The following is a 20,321-nucleotide window of genomic DNA, read 5'->3' on the forward strand; positions in this document are numbered from 1 at the left end:
TGAATATGTGAAGCGACCATACAGTCCCCCTTTGCATGGTTCAGTTGTTCTTCTCCCATGCCCCTTTTCTTATGTCTATTTCATATCTCCGTCGACAGATCAGTAGTCCAGAATAGCAAACGTTTCGTCGTCGATCGTTGTGTAGGTGACGCCAGCACTAGTAAGCTCTTCACCGCACTTCAGGGCCTCCCCAACGCTCATCTTCATCGCCTGGGCGATAAGGTTGGCGTGGACACCTTCGTTGCCACCCTCGGCGTTTGTCAGCCACTGATAGACCTGCCTTGCCCTGGCCGAAACCGTGCGCAGCCCGTCGTTCATGGGCACGTCGCCGCCGCCCGCTCCGTAGCCGCCGTCGACGAACATGCTGTCGTTGCCGCCGCCGTTTGCACCACCACCAGCGCCGTCGCCGCCGCCGGGGGCGCCCTTGGTGAAGAAGAGGTGGCAGTAGGTGGCCTCGAGCAGGTGGTACTGGACCTCGTTGTAGTCGGTGACGGGCTTGATGACGTGGGCGCCGACGTGGCGCTTGTTGTTGAAGCTCTTGAGGCGGCCCCAGACGCGGACGTACGAGTCGAGGGCGAAGGCCTGCTTCGACGTGTCGTCCTGCTTGTCGGCGTCGAGCCACTGCTTGACCTCGATGACGCTGGTGCCGTCGTCGAGGCGGAATGTCACGTTGGTCGTCTGGGGCGAGATAGCGCGCACCATGCCGACGAAGGTCACCTGGGTCACCTCGAGGCCGTCGATGCGGAAGGGGGCGTCGGGGTAGGCCTGATCGGCCTCGATCACTTGCTTGATGGTGACGGGGCGTAGGGTGTCATCGCCGTAGCCCTGCGTTGACGAAGTGAAAGCGTTAGATGGTGCGATTTGGGGAGAATATTTGGCTTGCATCTTTGGGGTAGCATACCTTGCCTGCACCGCTCTGACTGCCGCCCTGGGAGCCGCCGTAGACGAAGCCTCCGGCATCGTCGCCACCGCCTGCATTGTAGGATGTGCGGGAGTAGCCGCCGCCATATGAGTCTGTTGGCACGATAAGTAAGGAATTCGGGCCCTGTTATGCAATATCTTCGTAGAGAAAGCAAGGCGACTTACCACCCATGGCTGATTTGGAGTTATGTGTGTGTTTATTGGGCCTAGAAGAGGTTTGCCGCAGATATGTGCAGTGCAGTTGGTGTTTGGCGGGGATGACGGATTTCTGGGTAGACGCGTTGGAAGGGCTTGGTTAGACGCGACGGGCGTAAATTGATTTCTACTTGGAGTCGGTCGTGTTTCTTCGGGGTTCGATTCGAGTAACCCACTTGCCCACTCCACGTATCTTTAGGCACCACAGCCTAGCGCCTACAGGGGACCGGGTCTTAATTATTGATTGATAGGAGAATTGCCAGCCTACCACTGGCAACTGCCATCAAGTAGATCATATAGCCCTCACTCAGTAACAAGTAGCATTGGATGATAGATAGTGTTTCCCATAGGATTGAAATTATGGAATAGGTAAACTCTTTACAACGTGACGCCCCAATGCATCCGTGTCGAACCTGACAGGAAACAACGCCGCGCTATGTATGCTAGGGCTAGAATGAATACAACAAAGACTCCTTACTCTTTCCAATGATGATATTACCTTTTAGGGGTTATGTGTGTGTGTATGTGTGTGGCTGCTCCCATGTCTTCTTCCCCCTTTTCTCTATCGACCGCCAACCAAAACTAGGAAGAACCCAGAATCTTCCCATACGCATCTTCCACCTCGCCCGCCAGCTCCAACAGGCTCACAATCACAATCTGGTGCGTCAAGTTGGGCAGCCTCTCGCGGTGCAGGCCGATCCACTCGAGCGGCGGCGTCGCCTCGCCCATGTCGCGCAGCTGCGGCGTCTCGATCACCGGCGGCTCCAACGCCACGTACTCGTACTTGGACTGCGGCACGTGCACCTCGGCCGTGATTTTCTGCTTCTGCTTCTTCTGCTCTTCTCCTTCGGCCTCTCCCTCGTCTCCTCCCTCCTCCGGCGTAGTAGAAGGCGCCCCCGGCACCCCCGTCACCTTGATGGCGCTCATCTCCGGCAGGTCGCGGCCCCAGACGCTCGCGAGCGACTTGGAGTGGTTAGCCAGCATGCCGCGGATGAACGAGATGCGGCTGTAGTTCCACCCGACCTCGACCTTGCCCTCGAACGCGCTCTTGAAGATGTAGTCGATGCTGCGGCTCTCCGGCGTCTGCCACGTCTGCATCACCGCCTCCACCTTGGGCACTTTCAGGATCGTCCCGCCCCGCGAGCCCGTCGCCAGCGCCACCACGTCCTCCACCGAGATCTCCGACGCCGCCTTGGGCGCAGACGTGCGGCGCACACCTGCCAGTCCTATTCGCAGCTGCCCGAGCGTGAGGCCCAGAGTGCTGTGGATGCGGCGGTTCTGCATGCTGGCGGCAAAGCGAGCTTGCGCGTTGAGCGCTTCCAACTTAAAGACTTGGTGGTCCGAGAATGTGCTTGGAAAGACGCCGAGGTTGAGAGCTCTCAAAGTCACAACGACGTCCGTATCGAGCGAGATGGGCGATTTGCTGGCCGCCTTGTCCCCGGCAGGTTTTCTGGCGCGGATGTTGGGCAGCTGGGCTTGGGAAGCCACCGACCTGCGCCTCAAGAACTTCTCGATATCGTGTAGAGAAGACTCGTAGTTGGCCTTGCGCTCCGAGATGAGCCTCTCCACAGCTTGCCACAGCGCAACACTTTGAGCTGCTGAGCTTGTCGTGCCGAAGACCTGTACGGCGTCACCATCGAAGTTTGCTACGAGCCTATCAGCTCTCCCGTCCTGCTTTTGCCTCACATTGTACATGAGGAAGTCCATCGAGGTGATGTCGGCGACCAGGAATGCCTGGTAGTCGAAAGCAGCTTTCAGTCGGAACTGACTGAAACCGATGGATGCTTGGATTTGGGGGGTCTCGTTAAGCGCTGCCTGTCGCTCTGGCCACTCTATCGAAGTACGAAGCTTGAAGTTTTGAAGTGTCACGAATCCACTCAAACGGCCCGTACAATCGACACCGATCCCCTGGAAACCTAAGCAAAGATTCTGCTCCCAGTCCGATGTCTTCTTTGAGGAGACCCAGAACTCGGTAATCTTGAAAACAGCCTTGCCAAGAGATTGTCCCAAGTCAACTCGGACATCCAGTGCCGCAATGGATATTGTAGCTGTCCAAGGGAAGGCTGCTGTTGCCGCGACTTGCTGATATCGCTGTACCAGATGACTCTGCTGCGAGGTCGATGTCTGCAAGGTGGCCACCGGTGCAGCTCTGCCTTGCCGGGTCTCATGCGAAACCCAGATCTCGCGGAACAGCAAGAAGTCCTGCAGCTGTTTGGCATTGACTGCCACCTTCATGGGGCTGACCTTGAGAATTGCTGAGACGCCGCTTGTCCCGCTAAAGTGCTTGCTGTTCATGAGCGAGAGCACGACCGAGTCCACCTCGAAACTACCCGTAGACTCCCGCGAGTATACGTGCTGCACAGATGCCTGAAGCTTGTTGAATGTGCCCGAGATGGCAAAGAAATTGCCGTGTTCCACAGAGTTCACCGTATTGGCTGTGATATAAATATCGTCGAAGCAAGCAGTTGCTGCAACTCGAGCAATAGGCTGGCAGCTCAGGGAGAACTCCTGTCTGCAGATACGCAGGCCTACATTCAGCTTTGTGCGTCCCAGGACCTCACTTGGATCAGCGGTGAGAATGTTCTCTTCCTCGGGCGACTTCGGCCCAGATTCTTCTCTTGTAAGGGGCGTCTGAAGTACGACGGGGGTATCCCCCTCGTCCTGACTGACTACCTCCTTGATACTTGACACAATCTCCATAACCAAGGGAACGACGGTTGGGTACAAAATATTGCGTGAAGCGTCGATCTTGATTTCACCGTAGATGGCTTGGTCTTCTTTTCCGTCATCACGGTACTCTGTTTTCCACGCAAGACCAGGACTGCGTAGCGTCGTGCTGGTGCCTCCCGAATCATCAGTGCTAAATTGACCATACTTCCCGGCTAGAGCCGGGCGATACATTGATGGGTAGCCACTACTACTCATTTGAGTGCTCGTATCGTCAATAGGTTTTTTGCCGGACAAGTGAACGACGGCACCGGCAAAATCGGCATCAATAAGTAGAGACTCCAATCGTTTGCTTCCAAATATCGACCTCTGTTGAGTCTTGACAGGTTTGTTGGCAGGCTTGTCAGCAGGCTTCTCCGTCACCGGTACGATGGGTGTCCAGTTCTCCGAGGCTTGCTTGACGTTCTTAACTGATTGGCTGATGGAGTCGACAAGATTGGCAGCAGGTATGATGAAACCTGATGTCAACCGAAGATCGAGTGATTTCCCCACTGCCTGGAACGCAAGGCGGCGCGTGTCCATCGTTGAGACGAATGCTACATTAAAGACGACCTCGGGAAGGAGAGCCGAGTTGGCGGATCGAGCAATCCTATCATGGTCAGGGGGGACCATCTGGAGCTGGAAGTTCTCAATAGTGAGTCTAGCCGTGTTCTTCTTCTTGGTGGCAAATTCGATCTTCTGGAAAGAGAGTACCAAGTCTTCATGGCCGACAAGACGATCCGTGCCGGCATTGACAAGCCAGCCGATTTGGATGTTGTGCACGACGAAGGAATACACAATCTGTCCGAGGAAAGAGTCGAATATATCCGTTTCTGGCCCAGTGTCCTCATTTTCTTCATCGTTGATCGTAATCTTGGGCCGACTCTGCTTCAGTCGCTTTTGGAGATACTCGATTTCTTTAGTCGTGTCAAGGTCTTTGATCTTGTCACCCATGTAGCCGATGACTTCCACGAACGTAGATACAGTTTCCGCAGACAGATTGACCTTGAAACTGTCACTCCTGAAGTCGAAGGCTCTCTTGTCCTTGCCGTCTTCAGTTTCTCTTGTGCTCGCCGTAATTAAAGCAGCGAAAGAGAGGTTACCGCAAGAATGCATGGACTCCGACGTGCCCTTTCGGATGTCAAAGACGATCTGGCGTAGATTGACATGTATCTCGGGGTTGTCCAGAATAGGGCTATGCTGGTCCAGACGATTGGCTAGTTTGAGATGTACACTCCCCAAGGAGGCTGACAGGTGTGCAAGAGGGGTGGTGTCTGATCTGAGTGGCGAATGTCCAAATATTTCAATGCCAGCGAGAGTTGTGTGTACTTCGTAGATCAGCTTGTTGTCGTTGGGATCAGCCTTCTTGGGGGTTGGCTCTTCGGGTGACCCGAATATCTCCTGCATATGGTCTTGCATGATTTTCCCTTGCCGCTGGAGATCACTAACTGCGTTGGCCATTTCTGGTCTATTCAGAGCGCTCAGCAGGGTATATACGGCCGACGCATCAAGTTGAACGAGCTCCACTGAGGCAAAGACTGAGACAGAATGCTCCCCCTGACCCATTCGACTTGTGATACGCCCATTCGTGGGCGGAATCTGCAGGAGGAGATACTTCGTGGGGCATTGTTGACATGAAGTTGCATGTCATGCGAGTTTTCTTTGATATCGAAATCGAAAATAATCTCTTTACCGAAATTTGCAGCCATGGCAGCTCGAGCAACAACGCCAGAGATCGTGTACGTGATGGAGCGTAACAGGGGCAATGATATCGTGTAAGTGTTCAAAAACATGGCCAGATCTACTCGGAACGATCGGAACGAGGAAAGACGCTCCGTTATTTTGTGACTTTTTGGCTGTTGCGCAGGAGCTGATGGTAGCTGGCTTCTCAGTTGGTAAAGCTGCGCCAGTTCATCCTGGACAATAGTATCAATGACCTCTGTTAATACGATAGGATCTTGTTTGATAGACAGCCTTAGGTCCTGGCTGCTTGCGGTGGATTTGATCGTGTGTGTGGACGCCACATCACTCTCAAGCAGTTCGTGTGAAACGAAGACACTAGGCCCCCTCAGCCGGAAAGTAGCCAATGCTTGTTGGTGACTACGGAATTTCGTCGATACTGAGCTGCAAGTCAAGACGGCGTTGGTATTAGTCGCAAATGGCCGTTTGGACACCAAGACCGAGATATTAAGTTCGTCACTCTGGGTTTCGGACCTCAGATTAACGGTCTCCAACAGGATGGTGCCATGGCCTAGAGTGAAGACGAACTGAATTGTCTCCGACAACTGGGCAACCTTAGACTTGGGCTTGTCTGGTTTGTCTGGCTTGCCTACTTGAGCGACTTCGGTATTGTTCAGCTCAGACTGTCGATATAGCCGCAATATGTCTTCCACGAGTTCCAGAAGTTCCCAGTTGAGGTTTAGGCCAGCATCTGAGCAGTACATAGTCGCAACCATGAGTTGACCAGGCGGCGCACCATCTCTGGCAACGCCTGGAGTCTTGAGATCCTTCGAATGGCACCTTGTGGTGATGTTCATAGCGAAGACCTGGTTTTGTTTGGGGCCAGGATCAAGGAGGAACTCCACCTGTTGTACCCGGAGCGAAGCCATCTTTGGCCGCTGCGCAGAGCTAACTTGGCCTGTAGCAGCTTTGCCGAATGTGTTCTTCATTAGATATGAATCTCCCACGTTCTCTAAGTCCCAGCTTCTCCAGCCCTGGAAAGACTCGATGGCTGCTTGTCTTGCGCCTTCTGGACATACGCCGGACGAGCTGAAGCACTCATATCTGAGCTGCTCCTTTTGGGCATCGCTCATATTGCTCCACATTTGGCGTAGTCTCGTGACCAGTTTCCAGGAATCGTGAGTTCTCAAATGCTCCGAGGCTGCTCGCAACACAGCTGAAGGGCGAGTCATGAAAGGAGCATCGGGTGCAGTTCGGCCTTCAGTGATCAAGCGATGAACGAGCTGCTTAGGTCGACAATCGCCTCTGGACAATGTTGAAGAAAACAGCTCCCCCGTTTCACGTGCCAGCATATTGGTTCGATGTATCAATGACGCTAGGTATTCAATCTTGCCAGAGGAAGTACTGAGTCGCAGTGCACCAATGTCGCAATCCGCAAAGGTTACCTCTTTGGAGCCTAAAGTGACCATAACTTCTTCGATGCTGGCCTTGACTGCGGCTTGTGTTTCATTAAAATTTGCCAGTCTCTCGGCAGCAGAAGCCTCAAAGGTATCAAAGCGAAGATGGAAAGACGAGCGCGATTCGCTGTTATCAGTCTTGTCGCTCTCGTCCACCCGTGTATCAGATCGTGTGGCTAAGAGCGCCTTTTTCAGTACAAAGTCGTACTGATCCTGCTCTGGTTGCGCCGGATGCGGGGAGTCAACATTGGAACAGTTGAGGAAGCGAATATTTGCTTGAGGTACCCGGACGATGATATCGTCAATGTTGCGGTTGAGTTTCTTTCTTTTCGCCATATTAAATATGTCTGTCATCGAGCTTATCTGAAGTGTGTCCAGTAGGTCCTCAGGCTCTGTGGGTTGAAGGGCGTCCAATAATGAAACGATGTGCCGTAACGCTGTCGTATTGAAAAAGGCCGAGACGCCAGAGGGTAGCTGGATCATGAGACTCTGGTGTACGGCATCCTCACTCAACGAATCTGGATCGATATCTGCAAGGCCGAATTGAGACGAAGTGGCAAAATCATCATCTTCAATCTCTTCGTTCTGCAATGTTGCCTCGCTCACATTGGGGCGGACATTCTCCAATGGGAAGTAGGGGGCGAAAAACTGACTGGAAAACGCCACGGTATTATGTGTTTGATCCTTATGATCTCCCAGAGCGCTGTGAAATGCCGAGTGACGTCCCGTGGAGCCAGAGAAGTCGCGTTGGCGTAAAGCTGGACGCGTTTCATTCGCTTGATGCTGAGTCGTAGTTGCACTCCGGCGGACGTTATCTTGCGCCGTTGCCCAGCGTTGGAGCCATGCCTGCGTATGCTAGCACTGCTTTCGCTGGTTAAGGATAGAAACGAGCTCTTGTGCCGTAATCGCCGTGAACTCTGCAAAGACCCGATGCTTCTAGCAGAAACCTCTTCGGGGCTAGGGTCGACAGGAGTCATTGGCTGTGGAACTGTTGGCACACTTTGTGCTGCAGGATCCACTGGATCCGAGATCTCTGGGTCCAGAAGGCCAGAGAGGACGAGGAATTCAGTGCGATGAGTACGTTGGTCTTCACGGCGGATAAGCTCCTGTTGAAGCTTCCTCTCCTCGGAAAAGGCATGCTTTCTCCCAATGATGGAGAGTTGAATGCTAGTTCGTACCAACGCATCAGTCTCGACTCGACTATAAAGTCTAGACTTGTGCCTGGCAGCAGACTCTGAATTTACGCAGGCGATCTCAAGGGAAGGAATCTTGATATCAGCCCGCTTGGAGTAATGTGTTCTCGCCCAGTCGTTGAAGTTGACATCAATGGAATCCGTTGAAAACATAAAGGCGGCTTCTTCCACGTGCAGCCATAACTGTATTGACTGGACGGAAAGACGCAGGAATGTCACGTCGTACACGACAATCGACGAATATGGTATAAGCGCATTCTCGTCATCGTCGAGCGAGAAACCAAACGCTTTGCCTGCATTTACCAGGATACCTAAGAAATCCGTTGTACACTCGCCGGTGATCGTACCTAGCGACAGGTCCCAATTGCATAGATATGTGGGCTCTGTTGGAGGCAAGCCAAACAAACGATGGCCGTAGACCCCGATGCCATCGATGAACATCTGTGTGCTAGAAGTCGTACTTAAGGGGCTTGTGGCACCGTCGTTTTCACTGCCCATGGACAAACTCAGTGGAGGTACAACTAGATCGAGGTCCATATAGTAGTTGGTAAACCGAAGGTCAACCGAGAGAGCGGCAGCTTCGATAATGAGGTGTCGCTCCGAGGAGTATATGTTAGCGGGCAGCATGATTTTAGGGTCATCTGTCCGGATACTGAGCACGACATCCATGTCGTTGGACTTCTTGTGAGGTGGCCGCGTAGCCCCCTCGGACTCTGGGCTGTGCTTTTTGAGGCGAAGTGCCTCCTGGTATTCGTCAAGGGTACGGAAATGAACATAATCCCCGAAATAGTTGTCCTTCAACTGCAGGAAATATCGTATGATGAACCCGTGTACAGTTGCCACCAATGACTGGCCGGTAACATCGAGGACAAGAGTGTCCGTATTAGCAGTTGATGTTGTTGAATTGTAGTGATATTCGCCGAGATACAGACTCTCTACCTGTCCGACTTGCTTTGAGCTCAGGAAACTAGCTTGCGTATTCCAGGGCGGCAAGTGTAATGCCAGTCCTATCGTATCGGCTTGCACCTTGAACGGGACGGCATTCTTGCTGGGCCGGAAGTTGTCCAAAGATATGCATGTTTCTGCTTTTAGACAGGGGGTTGAAAAGACCAAGTATGTGTTCTCTTCCATGTCTGTGGGATTATTAACGATATTGACATCGTTGACGTTGAGGTATAGCTTCAAATTCCGGAATTCGAGGTTCAACAGGTACTTGAAAGGAGTGAATAGAAGATAGTCTGCCGGCGGCCCCGTTCCCCAATCATCGATCAAGTCAGTGAGCAAGAAGATGTGGTCCCTGAGGATGAAAACCTCGAGGTCATCACCATCAATATCAAAGCGCCATTGCCGGAGTGCGTTCCATTTAAGAGGGCCAGACATGTCAGAAGATATGCGCAGACGGCCCGATCGCCAAAGCAGCCCATGATTTACACTTGAAGAGATCTCGGTCGAAGGAAGTTCAATATTCAGCGTGTTGGTATACCCAGTGGGACCTGCCAACATATCCATAGAATAGGAGATGGTAGCATTTGGACCGACTTTGACATCGAGCCATCCGTAGGGACGTTGCTGTGCAGCGGGATTGCTTGCTTTGTCGTGGTCACTCGACCGACCTTGCCCGGGATCTTGCTTGCGGTGCTGCCGCGGGTCAGCAACTTCTTTCTTCCACCTCCAATTCTTCGAGTCTTCACGCGTTGGGATCCTGATGGTGACCTCCCCATCGAGCTCCACGAATAGCTTGAACTGGGTTGGAACTCTGTCAGCACCGACAGGAAGTGGATTTGCAGGCACTGCATCTTTGCTGAGAGTTGGGTTGAAGATTCTCTGTAATTCAGCCCTATATCGGTCTGCCCATGGGCCGTAGTTGACAACGCCGCCCTTGATTTGAAGATTGATTGCCCACGCTGGAGAAGTTGAACCATTGACATTGTTCTCATTCTTTTGATCGTATGAAGCCCGTTGTTGGCGTTGGGCACGCGTGACCTTCCCAGGCACATCCCAGAAGATTGTCAGGGTTGCTTCTGGGCTCTCCACCAATGTAGTTACCGCAGCATACTCGACTGAAGACCAGCGAATCTTGTCATTCTCGTCGTCATCATTAAGATATCTCGAAAGACCTTGCCAATTGTACGTGCTTGCGACAGGATTTTCGGTTGCGAGCGTGCCATGCCTTGAATGTACCGAGAACGACTCTACGGATTTTCTCCAATATGGGACTAGGTTTCTCAGTTGATTCACGACCCTGCGCCTGTGCCTCCTGAAGAATGGGCGATGCTGAGCTGGTTCGGTTTCGAGGACAACTTGCTTGTCCTTAACAGCCCTGGTAAGCTGGTCTTCTTTGTATTCTTTATTGTCCTTCATCTCAACTACGGGCTCGTCGAAATGGATTTTGAATATTTGCCTGTATGGATCTGGAGTTGTGCATTCCGAGGCGGTGATTTCGCCATCAAGGGCTCTTGACTTCATGATCAGTATACCCTTGGTATTTTCGTTGCCCATCACGACGGCCGCCTTATTGCACTCGAAGTGTATGGGAAGAAGTTGCAACATCAAGGGCAGCTGATCATCTCCCTTGGGTGATGCGCAATCCTCCTCAGATAACGAGGTTGGAGATTCCTTGAGACCATGGCCATCCGGGGCCCCTTTCTCGCCGTGCGAGCCATGCGAAACTTTCTTGTCCAGCGAGTACTTCGAGTCGAGTTTGTTAAGCTGCTCCTCGATTTTCTGTGACGTCTTCTGTAATCGCTGCCGAGGGTGGTTTATGCCGTCAACCAAGTGGTCTGTACTGGTCGCATCGCACTCCGGCGCATCCGCAGAATCCGTCATTCCAGCCAGAATCGAATCATAAACCGGACTGCGGTTGTACACGAACCACTCCAGACCTGATACAGCAATATTTATGCGGCAAGGGAGGTTGGGCGACTGTGCGCTCTCCGTAGGGGGATCCGCCGCATTTCCTGTCGCGCCGGCCTTGGCCGGTTTCTTGAAAGACCCGATGTTGACATCCTTCACCCTCCAGAGCCAATATGACCAAGTGATGTGGCCATTCTGAATCAAGATAGTCTCGTTGGGACCGTGGTATCGGAATCCGTTGAAGAAAACTCGACCACCCAGGAGGGAAACCTGCAGCGCTTGTATGTCGATATGAACTCGGGAAGTGCGCCAGGTGTAGGTTCGAATAAGGTAGGATATGACGGAGGCGACAATTCTATTAAAGTACAGCAGGAAGACGACGGCTCTGTATCCAAGTTAGGTTGAGTATATCAGGGGGTATGAGTTGCCTTGACTTACAGAAAGCCGCAGACTAGGAGCAAGCCTAGGAATACTCTGTAAATACGTCCAGCTATTAGTCCAATACACAACAAAATACGTCAAGAGTAAGAGTAAGAGCATATTCCATACCCATTAAAATTCGCCCATCCTGTGTTTTGGTTGGTGCTTCCCAGATCTGCCATGGCAGCAATGGAGAGCTTTCAATAACAAGGACCGTCCACCCCTGATCTTTCGCGATCTACTGAGTAACGTAACACGCCTACCAGTTCTGTCCGACACGCGCAGCAGCTAATAGCAACGCTGAGCTTGGGTCCATAGCTGACCCAGTCGGGGGCAGTTGTGCGTTGCAATGCGCAGCAGATTGGTATGCCGGAGGATCGATTGGCTCTTCGAATTGGTGTTCTGATGCTGATGTTGGTTTGTCGGCGTTTGGCGCGTCTGTGTCGCCGGCCGTTGCATGCTAACTTAAAGCTCGATTTATTTAAAGCACCTACTTGAACTGCAATTACCTAATGACGCTGCGCGCTGCAGCTCAGATTCGGCGGGGGGCTCTAGCTGCAACACCCCTGTTAGCTTGTGCTACCTAGTCAGTACCTCCAGTGCCAGCAGCAGCAGTACAGTTCCCCGAGGACGTTAACAGGGGGCAAAGCCTCCATATTAGCTTGAGGTATCTTTTGAGACGCAGGCTGCAGCACATGCCATCATCAGATAGACAGGCGGAACGTTAGCTCCCTCACTCCAATCACCATCACCATCTGATTTCCCATGCCCATGCGACACGCCGCACACCGCGCGTCAGAGGTCTCACTATTTCCATCTGCCTAGATATTCAGTTTTGATGATGCCTGTGACATCGCTCGACCGCGTCCCTTCTTAACTCCTTCAGATAAGTTCAAGCCGTCTGCCTTTGCGTCGGCCGTACAGCACAACATGGTCAGCGGCACGGGCCAGAAGTTCGAATATGCAACCACCATCACGGCTGGTGTTGCCTCCATTGTGGCCACCGTTCTATCAGCAATGTGAGGCTTTTTTCCTGTTACTATCCTGCCTATGGACTTCTGTCCACCTCGTGCGCTGCCCTGGCTCTTTGGAGTACCTGTGCTGACTTGAACGATGCCCATTATAGATCAATATGGTTCCAACTGTACGTATCTCTTGACCGCGCAAATGCCTACGGCTGGACACTGATAGTCCTGCAGAAAGAACTACCGAAAGCCTCTATCCCAGAGGTATACCGTCCGACTGCTTCTCATGGTTCCTATCTACTCGATATCCTCATGGGTTAGCATGATTTCCTTGGTGGCAGCCCAATTCCTGGACCCGATTCGAGATATATACGAGGCTTTCACCATCTATGCCTTCTTTCAACTCTTGATCAACTACCTCAGTGGCGAGAGAGCTTTGTTGATCATGACCCATGGGCGCTCGCCCGTCCAGCATCTGTGGCCCTTGAACCATGTCCTGCCCAAGGTCGACATATCAGACCCCTACACTTTCCTCGCCATCAAGCGAGGTATCTTGCAATATGCCTGGCTCAAGCCTATTCTGGCCCTTGCCGCCATCGTTATGAAAGCCACAGGCACCTATCAGGAGGGCTACATTGGGCTAACCTCTGGCTACCTTTGGAGTGGTATCATATACAACCTCAGTGTCACGGTTAGCTTGTACGCCCTTGGCCTCTTTTGGGTCTGCATGCATAACGATCTGCTACCGTTTCGTCCAGTGCCCAAGTTCTTGTGCATTAAGCTCATTATTTTCGCTTCGTATTGGCAAGGGTTCCTTTTGTCTATCCTGGTCTGGTTGGGAGCGATTCCCGATAACGTCGAGGGCTACACCTCTGATAACCTAGCTGCCGCTATCCAGGACGCATTGATTTGCTGCGAAATGCCCGCCTTTGCAGTGGCTCACTGGTATGCTTTTTCATACCACGACTACGCCGATAACACGGTATCTGCTGCAAGGTTACCCGTCAAGTATGCTATGCGAGATGCTTTCGGTGTCATAGATCTCATTCAGGATTCAAAGGAGACATTCAGCGGCGACAAGTACAACTACCGTGTATTTGACTCTTCTGGCAAGGTAATTGCTCACGAAGATTCGAGCTCGCGGTTTGCCAGAATCAAGGACGGTATGCGATACAAGCGGAGCGGAGAAGCCAAGTATTGGATTCCAAAACCAGAGGAAGTCAGAGGCGAGTTAACCGCGAACACACCACTCCTGAATGGCGAAGGCGGACCAAGTGGGTCGAACCCCAAGTATAGTGGAGGTGCTACAGACGAGGCCGACATCGACTCAGGTGACGAAAGTCTATATGACAAAGCAAGGGAGCTGGAGTTTGGTGACTGGAACGTAGGTCGTCATTATTCGAGATTATTATGGAGTATCCTACTAACGAGCGCAGTATCCCGTCATCACGGCAAACATACCATCACGGGAACGATGGTACGGACAGTCTCAAGTATACCAGTCTAGCACCGGCGCCTGGGGCGCGTCGCGGGCTTCCTCATACAAGTCCACGCGGCCGGCGGCCAGGACCGTAGGAAGCTCAGATACCCTTAGTAATCAGCTCGTAAAGGGGAAGCAGAAGGAAAGGAAGAAAACCCTCCTCGCTAATGAACCTTCTCCTGGCACACCGGCCAAGCCTGTTAAGCCAGTAAGCGAGGAAGCCGAAGCATCACAGAAGAACGGCCCCCTTGGCGCCCCAGTCCTTTCGACGTCAGACCCCCAGATTCTCATGGAAGAGGCTGAGGACGAAGTGGATGATGCGACACCTTTTCAGGTCGGAGACCCCACACCTGATGAGAGTAGCCCCGGAGCAGAAGAGTCTAGAGAATGGGATGACGAGACGCGGAGAAACAGAGATTCGAAAAGTCCACTGTACGGCTCTGGTGGTGAGGATGAGTTCCGAAATCCGTGGGAAGGGCGTTCATAATTTTGATTCTTGCAGCATAATCTCAGTTTGGCGAACTTGTTTAGATACCCACGCTAGACTTTTATATCGTGCTTTTGTACTCGCAAGGTCTGGAGTTTATATGCATAGCGGTAGGGTGCTCCTTTAACAATTTCCAGCTTTCTTTTTAGGGGAGTTCAATTCTATATGTGATTTGCGAAATACATGGCTTTATTTGCGACGATGGTAGCAGAATGGGAAGTGAACAATTCCAGCTCGCTGGACTTTTGTTTGATGTCCATTCCTGGTTGCCGATCTTAGCAACTTTCGCTTGTGAAATTCAATAAATGCTTTCGATGTTCCATCATCCTTTCTTAAGCCCCGGGCAATAGAATAGATATGGCCATCAGTAAGCACTTCATAGGTAAACTTTTCCCATTTGCAATGCCTACGAGGATCCAATGCTCATGAGTCTGTATAACAGAGAAAAACACATGATTCATTGTTTCAACCCGGTCTCGTTAGATTGGACGTCCGCTTTCGCTCCCACTGGTACCGACATCTTTCAGAACAATGTCCATGCCCATCTCCCTCGGCATCGCCTCCATGAACCCATTCTTGTCGTAGAGCCGCCTCCCGGGAATGTCGGCGAAGAGCGTCACATAGGCGTCGCCCTTGACGGCGTATGTCCTGATCCGGTCCATGAGCGTCTTCAGGACCGCGTCGCCGAGGCCCCGCCGCTGGTGTTCCGGTAGCACCGCCATGTCCGCAATGATGAAGTACCAGCCGCCGTCGCCGATGATGCGGCCCCTGGCCACGGGCTTTGCGGGCGACGTGGTCTCGACCACATAGCAGCCGTGCCAGGCGCCCGAGGAGGCGGCGCAGGTGCATGTAGTCCTCCACGGCTGGGTAGCCTTCGAAGAGGGTGTAGCCCGAGGGCAGGTTGACAGCCGGCATGACGATGCTGAGGCGTTGGTGCATGTACGCTGACTAGAGCGGGTGAATTCGGCTTCAGGGGGGTAGATGATGCTATGGATAAGTAGGTAGGCAATCTCGACACAACGAGTGGAGAGAGAGTATTGAAAATGGGTACCTTGATCGACCTCGACGTATTAGTATCTTCAAGTTCATTTTCATTAGCTTCCAATTATTCAGATCTTATATACACAGATGTCTGCTATGGGGCACCTAATCCGTAGATCCGTCATTGCGATGTTGCCTAGCATCCAGCTTTCGGGTTGAAGGCCGAAGCCGATCACGGAGACCTCCGGCGGTACAAGCTGCCAACCGGCTTCATATTGAGAAAGCAGAATACTTTCAACCTATATGCCAGCCTCCAGGGCTGTCTTTTGTGAAGAGGACAAACCACTACTAAGCACCAACCCCTTTCGCTACCCATCGGGCGGGAAGAAAATTTGAACTCAAAAGCAATCTACCTTTACTCACAATCAGTGCCGATGTACCGTACCAAGGGTCAAATCGTTGCTTTTGTTCACGAGACCCTGCCAACCTCTGCTAGCGCACTCTCCTGAAACCTATCATCCTTATGCAGGAACTAACTAGGTACATCTTACTTGCCAAGGGTGCATACTCCTCTTCTTTCTTTTCTATCTAAATGCACCAATGCAAAGTTCCTTAGGACCTTTCTGGGCTGAGGGGGTTGTCTGTGGAGAATGAGATACACGTCAAAGTAGATCGCCCGTGCTCCTCGGAATAGGACTGCATGCCAGAGAGTATACGATCGTCTTCAATATCATCTCCTTTGCCCGAAAGCTCAAATATTCTCTATTCCTATTATGCTTTTATATTCGGCATTCTTACAATTATGAGATGACGTTTTCTATCACTTGAGGGTTGTCATCGAACCCGGGCAGCGTGTACGTGCTCGTGCTTTGTCTTGTCCGGCGTCCCGGCAACTGCAATCCAGGCCCTTCCCCAGGTCTTAGTTGGTCCTCGGGCCCCACCCCAGCCAATCAGAAGATCCCATTGCCATTGGGCATTGGGGGATCAGCAAATCCAAATCCACTGGAACCGAAGCTGGAACCGTCCGGAAGGAGCTTCGAGCCTCGGTAGCCACCAGCTACATACTTATTAGCTACAGTAGTCGCCATATGATTTATGACCCCATCCCCATCCCATACATACATCTGTTTTCGTCGCTTCTGGTCAGGTATTCGTCTTTACTACCAATCTATCTTCTAGTTCTGTATAGAGGCAGATTGCACAGGCGTGTCAGTATGGCGCCTCTGGCCCCGTCCGTCACCATGATGCCGGTTATTCCTCTGGCCAAGGGAAGCGTCCTCTTCCCCGGCTCTGTCCTCCGCATCCCGGTGCCCTCCAGTCGCGGCGACATTCCCGCGATGCTTTCCAACGTCTATGCGCGCGCATCAAAAGATTCCGTGCGCGTCGACCAGATACCCGTCGTCTGCGTCCCCATCACCTCGCCTCTTCTCAGCCGCCGAGGCCAGCTGCTTCTGGCCAACGATCCCGACAAATACAACGAACTCCTCGAGGCCGATGCCACCAGCATTAAGAAGGAGAAGCTATACGGGTATGGCGTCACGGCGAAGATTACAGGTATTCAAGGCCAAAACTCGGGCGAGTTTAGCCTGTTGGTGCAGGGAATCAGCCGCGTTTCGGTAAGCGACTTTCGAGGTTCATTCAAGTCCATCACAGTGGTTGTCCCAGCTTATTACAATGTGTGGAAGACGAGTACATGGTTTACTGTCGAGTAGCCTGCATTCCCTCCTAATGCATACAATACAGTTTGTTTCCTGACAAAGTAATACTAACACCAAGCCAACAGGTCGAGAAGATTACACAGGAGGATCCCTTTTTCGCGGCCAAAGTCAGGCCTTTAGTTGACGCCATTCCTATCCAAGACGCTCCGTATCAGGATCTATTCGAAAGGTTGAAGCACCTGTCTCTAGAGCTTGTGTCATACCTCAGAATCTCGGCCTTTTTGCTGTCCGCGCCATCTGCGGGGCTGAACCCTCTGCTGTCAAGACGGCTTGGTATGCTCATATCGAACAAAACACCAGCCGAAGGCGGAGCCCTTGCCGATTTCATGATGAACATCTTGGATGCCTCATATGAAGACAAACTTCAAGTTCTCGCGGCCATCGATGCCCAGGACCGCATACAGAAAGTTATAGCACTACTCGAGCGCCAAATCAACGACATGAAGGGCAACATTAAGATCACAGCCATTTCGAGCACTTCGGTACCCATCACCAGTCGTGAAGACGGCACGGATAAAAACGCCAATAAGCGAAGCACCCGCAAAGGTCCAGTCTCCGCTCTCAATCTCAACAATCTGCTGGGTGGCATGGGCGGCAAAGGAGACCAGTCCGAACCGGATGATTTGGAGGAGCTAAATAAGAAGATCGAGGCGGCCAAGTTACCACCAGAAGCCGCCAAGATTGCTGAGCGCGAAATGAAACGGCTCAAGCAAATGAATACTGCACAGGCGGAGTATCAAGTAATTCGCACATACCTCGAAACGATTTCCGAGATACCTTGGTCTGTCACTACTGATGATCCCATCGGCCCTGGTACTCTCGAGGCAGCGAGAAAACAGCTCGATGAGGATCACTACGGCATCGAGAAAGTGAAGAAGCGCCTCCTCTCGTACCTAACGATTGTCAGGTTAATGCAGTCAGCCAATGAGGCGGTGGACACTCAGATTAAGCAGGCAGAGAAAGAAACGGTGGATCTAGAGTCTAGTAAGAAGGCAGCAACGGAAGAGGGGACCCAGCTTGACCCGGAGCTGGAAGAGAAGATACGGGCCAGTGGTATCAAGGTCCAGATGCTACGAAGCAAGCGGAGGACGGAGAAGGCACCCATCCTTGTCTTGGTAGGCCCTCCGGGCGTGGGTAAGACGAGCATAGCCAGGTCCATTGCTACTGCGTTGGGACGCAAGTTTCATCGGATCTCGCTTGGGGGTGTACGAGATGAAGCAGAAATTCGGGGCCACCGGAGAACATACGTCGCCGCGATGCCAGGAGTCATCGTGCAGGGCCTAAGGAAGGTTGGAGTGGCAAATCCCGTCTTCCTGTTGGACGAAATCGATAAATTAGGCATGGCCAATCACAACGGTGATCCTTCAGCCGCTATGCTCGAGGTACTCGATCCGGAGCAGAATAATTCATTCACAGATCACTACGTCGGCGTGCCTATTGATTTGAGCAAAGTCTTGTTCATTGCCACTGCCAACTCCCTCGACACCATCCCCGGTCCTCTGTTGGATCGCATGGAGGTCCTGGAGTTCTCTGGTTACACAACACTCGAAAAGCGACACATTGCCTTGCGACACCTTGTACCAAAGCAGATACGTGTAAACGGTCTGACAGAAGATCAGCTGATGTTTAACGATGAAGTCGTCTCGAAAATTATCGAGTCGTACACCCGTGAGTCAGGGGTGCGTAATCTTGAACGTGAGATTGGCTCGGTATGTCGTGCAAAAGCTGTTGAGTTTGTGGAAGCGAACGACAAAGGGAAACCCGAGACATACCGGCCTCAACTGACGGTCGAGGACGTCGAAGCTATCCTTGGTATTGAGAAGTTTGAAGACGAAATCGCAGAGAAGACTAGTCAGCCTGGCATAGTCACTGGTCTCGTCGCTTATAGTTCAGGTGGCAACGGTGGTATTCTCTTCATCGAAGTGCTCGATATGCCCGGTGATGGCAGTGTAGAGTTGACCGGCAACCTCGGCAAAGTCCTCATGGAGAGTGTTAAGGTGGCACGAAGCTGGGTCCGAAATCATGCGTACGAACTCGGTCTCACCCAAGATCCTTCTGAGAATATCATGAAGAACCGCAGTCTTCATGTCCACTGTCCGTTGGGGGCCATACCCAAAGACGGGCCCTCCAGTGGCATGGCTCAGGCTATTGCACTAGTCTCCCTTTTGTCTGGCAGGGCCGTCCCTCCAACCATGGCCATGACCGTAAGTACCCCTTGCTTTGCTCGAGGTATCCTATTACTGATTTGTTGTACAGGGAGAATTCCAGCTGTCTGGTCACGTCAAGCGCGTCGGGGGAATCAAAGAGAAGCTTATTGGGGCATACCGAGCCGGCGTCAAGACAGTCCTGTTGCCGGCGCAAAACGAGAAAGACGCTCGGGAAGTGCCTGCTGAAGTCCGTGAGGGCCTGACAATCATCTACGTCAACCACATCTGGGATGCGATCCGCCAGATCTGGCCTGATGTGCAATGGCCTTCGGAGACGGCCTTTGCTGGGGTCCAGCCACGGCTGTGATGGCGCCCCCTTTCAGTGATTATTGGCATGGCGTTGCATATGGGATGGAGCATCTGCAGTCCAATTCTCAACTCATTGTATACTTATTTTATGATCGTCCACAAGGGGCCTCGTGTACGTCTTTTATGCGTCTCAGTTATAGCGGTTATGCAATCACGAAAGCGGTTTCAGCAGTTAGTCCAACTATTCGGGTGCCTTTGATCTGTTTCTCCTGGAATCACAGTACATTATCGGGTCATGAAGTGGACGTTGATCCACCGAATACCAATAGTGTCGAGGAGTAGGCTGTGTTGATTTCGGATGCAGGACCAGCGGTTTCACAGCCGATGATGTATTTTATTTGATGGCCTATTGATTGTCTATCCAGCGTATGTACATACATGTATTAAACAAACCAGCCTCTTTCTCTCTCTAAGAGGCCAGTCATGTCGAGGCCAGGTGATCCGCCCATCGTGGTTCGTATTCTCCCAACACGAGCTTCTCCTTACCCTGGGCGTGCGGCCATTATCGGCTTCTCTGTCGGTAAACCCTTGTGTGTAATGTGAGAAAGCTCCCTCCCTGTGTTCCCCTATGCTCTCGGCCCCGCGCCTTTTGCGTTTAATGGCCCTGCCCACCGCATCTCGATAGGTTACCAGCGCACAAGATCTTTGTATTACGTTTGCACAAGGGGAAACCAAGAGGATCCAACTCGAAACGGAAGAAGCGAGCCTCTTTTTTATTTATTCCTCTTCTTTTCTGCATGTGTACAGCA

General features: G+C 52.1%; 5 protein-coding genes across 5 annotated transcripts; 2 read left to right on the forward strand and 3 right to left on the reverse strand.

The window, feature by feature from the left end:
- Window positions 1–99: 99 nt before the first annotated feature.
- PG994_000441 (uncharacterized protein) lies at window positions 100–1,093 on the reverse strand (the record flags this gene model as incomplete). The annotated part of the gene is made up of 3 exons (XM_066851850.1): window positions 100–825; window positions 902–1,014; window positions 1,087–1,093. 3 exons carry the CDS (start codon window positions 1,091–1,093, stop codon window positions 100–102), a joined length of 846 nt encoding a protein of 281 aa, XP_066722482.1.
- A 605-nt stretch (window positions 1,094–1,698) lies between these two features.
- Window positions 1,699–11,607, reverse strand: PG994_000442 (uncharacterized protein; the record flags this gene model as incomplete). Its single annotated transcript, XM_066851851.1, has 5 exons — window positions 1,699–5,285; window positions 5,438–7,805; window positions 7,907–11,390; window positions 11,444–11,479; window positions 11,555–11,607. The coding sequence occupies 5 exons, from the start codon at window positions 11,605–11,607 to the stop codon at window positions 1,699–1,701; spliced, it is 9,528 nt and encodes a 3,175-aa protein (XP_066722483.1).
- A 748-nt stretch (window positions 11,608–12,355) lies between these two features.
- On the forward strand, window positions 12,356–14,357 carry PG994_000443 (uncharacterized protein; the record flags this gene model as incomplete). Its single annotated transcript, XM_066851852.1, has 4 exons — window positions 12,356–12,444; window positions 12,552–12,569; window positions 12,625–13,774; window positions 13,827–14,357. 4 exons carry the CDS (start codon window positions 12,356–12,358, stop codon window positions 14,355–14,357), a joined length of 1,788 nt encoding a protein of 595 aa, XP_066722484.1.
- Window positions 14,358–14,836: 479 nt separating this feature from the next.
- Window positions 14,837–15,523, reverse strand: PG994_000444 (uncharacterized protein; the record flags this gene model as incomplete). Its single annotated transcript, XM_066851853.1, has 2 exons — window positions 14,837–15,229; window positions 15,482–15,523. 2 exons carry the CDS (start codon window positions 15,521–15,523, stop codon window positions 14,837–14,839), a joined length of 435 nt encoding a protein of 144 aa, XP_066722485.1.
- Window positions 15,524–16,552: 1,029 nt separating this feature from the next.
- PG994_000445 (lon protease 2) lies at window positions 16,553–19,570 on the forward strand (the record flags this gene model as incomplete). The annotated part of the gene is made up of 3 exons (XM_066851854.1): window positions 16,553–16,954; window positions 17,122–19,260; window positions 19,313–19,570. 3 exons carry the CDS (start codon window positions 16,553–16,555, stop codon window positions 19,568–19,570), a joined length of 2,799 nt encoding a protein of 932 aa, XP_066722486.1.
- Between the last annotated feature and the right edge of the window lie 751 nt (window positions 19,571–20,321).

Source organism: Apiospora phragmitis (assembly GCF_038363925.1).
Source record: "Apiospora phragmitis strain CBS 135458 chromosome Unknown utg000001l:1.0-2902119.0:1.0-2906034.0, whole genome shotgun sequence".
Taxonomy (NCBI): domain Eukaryota; kingdom Fungi; phylum Ascomycota; class Sordariomycetes; order Amphisphaeriales; family Apiosporaceae; genus Apiospora; species Apiospora phragmitis.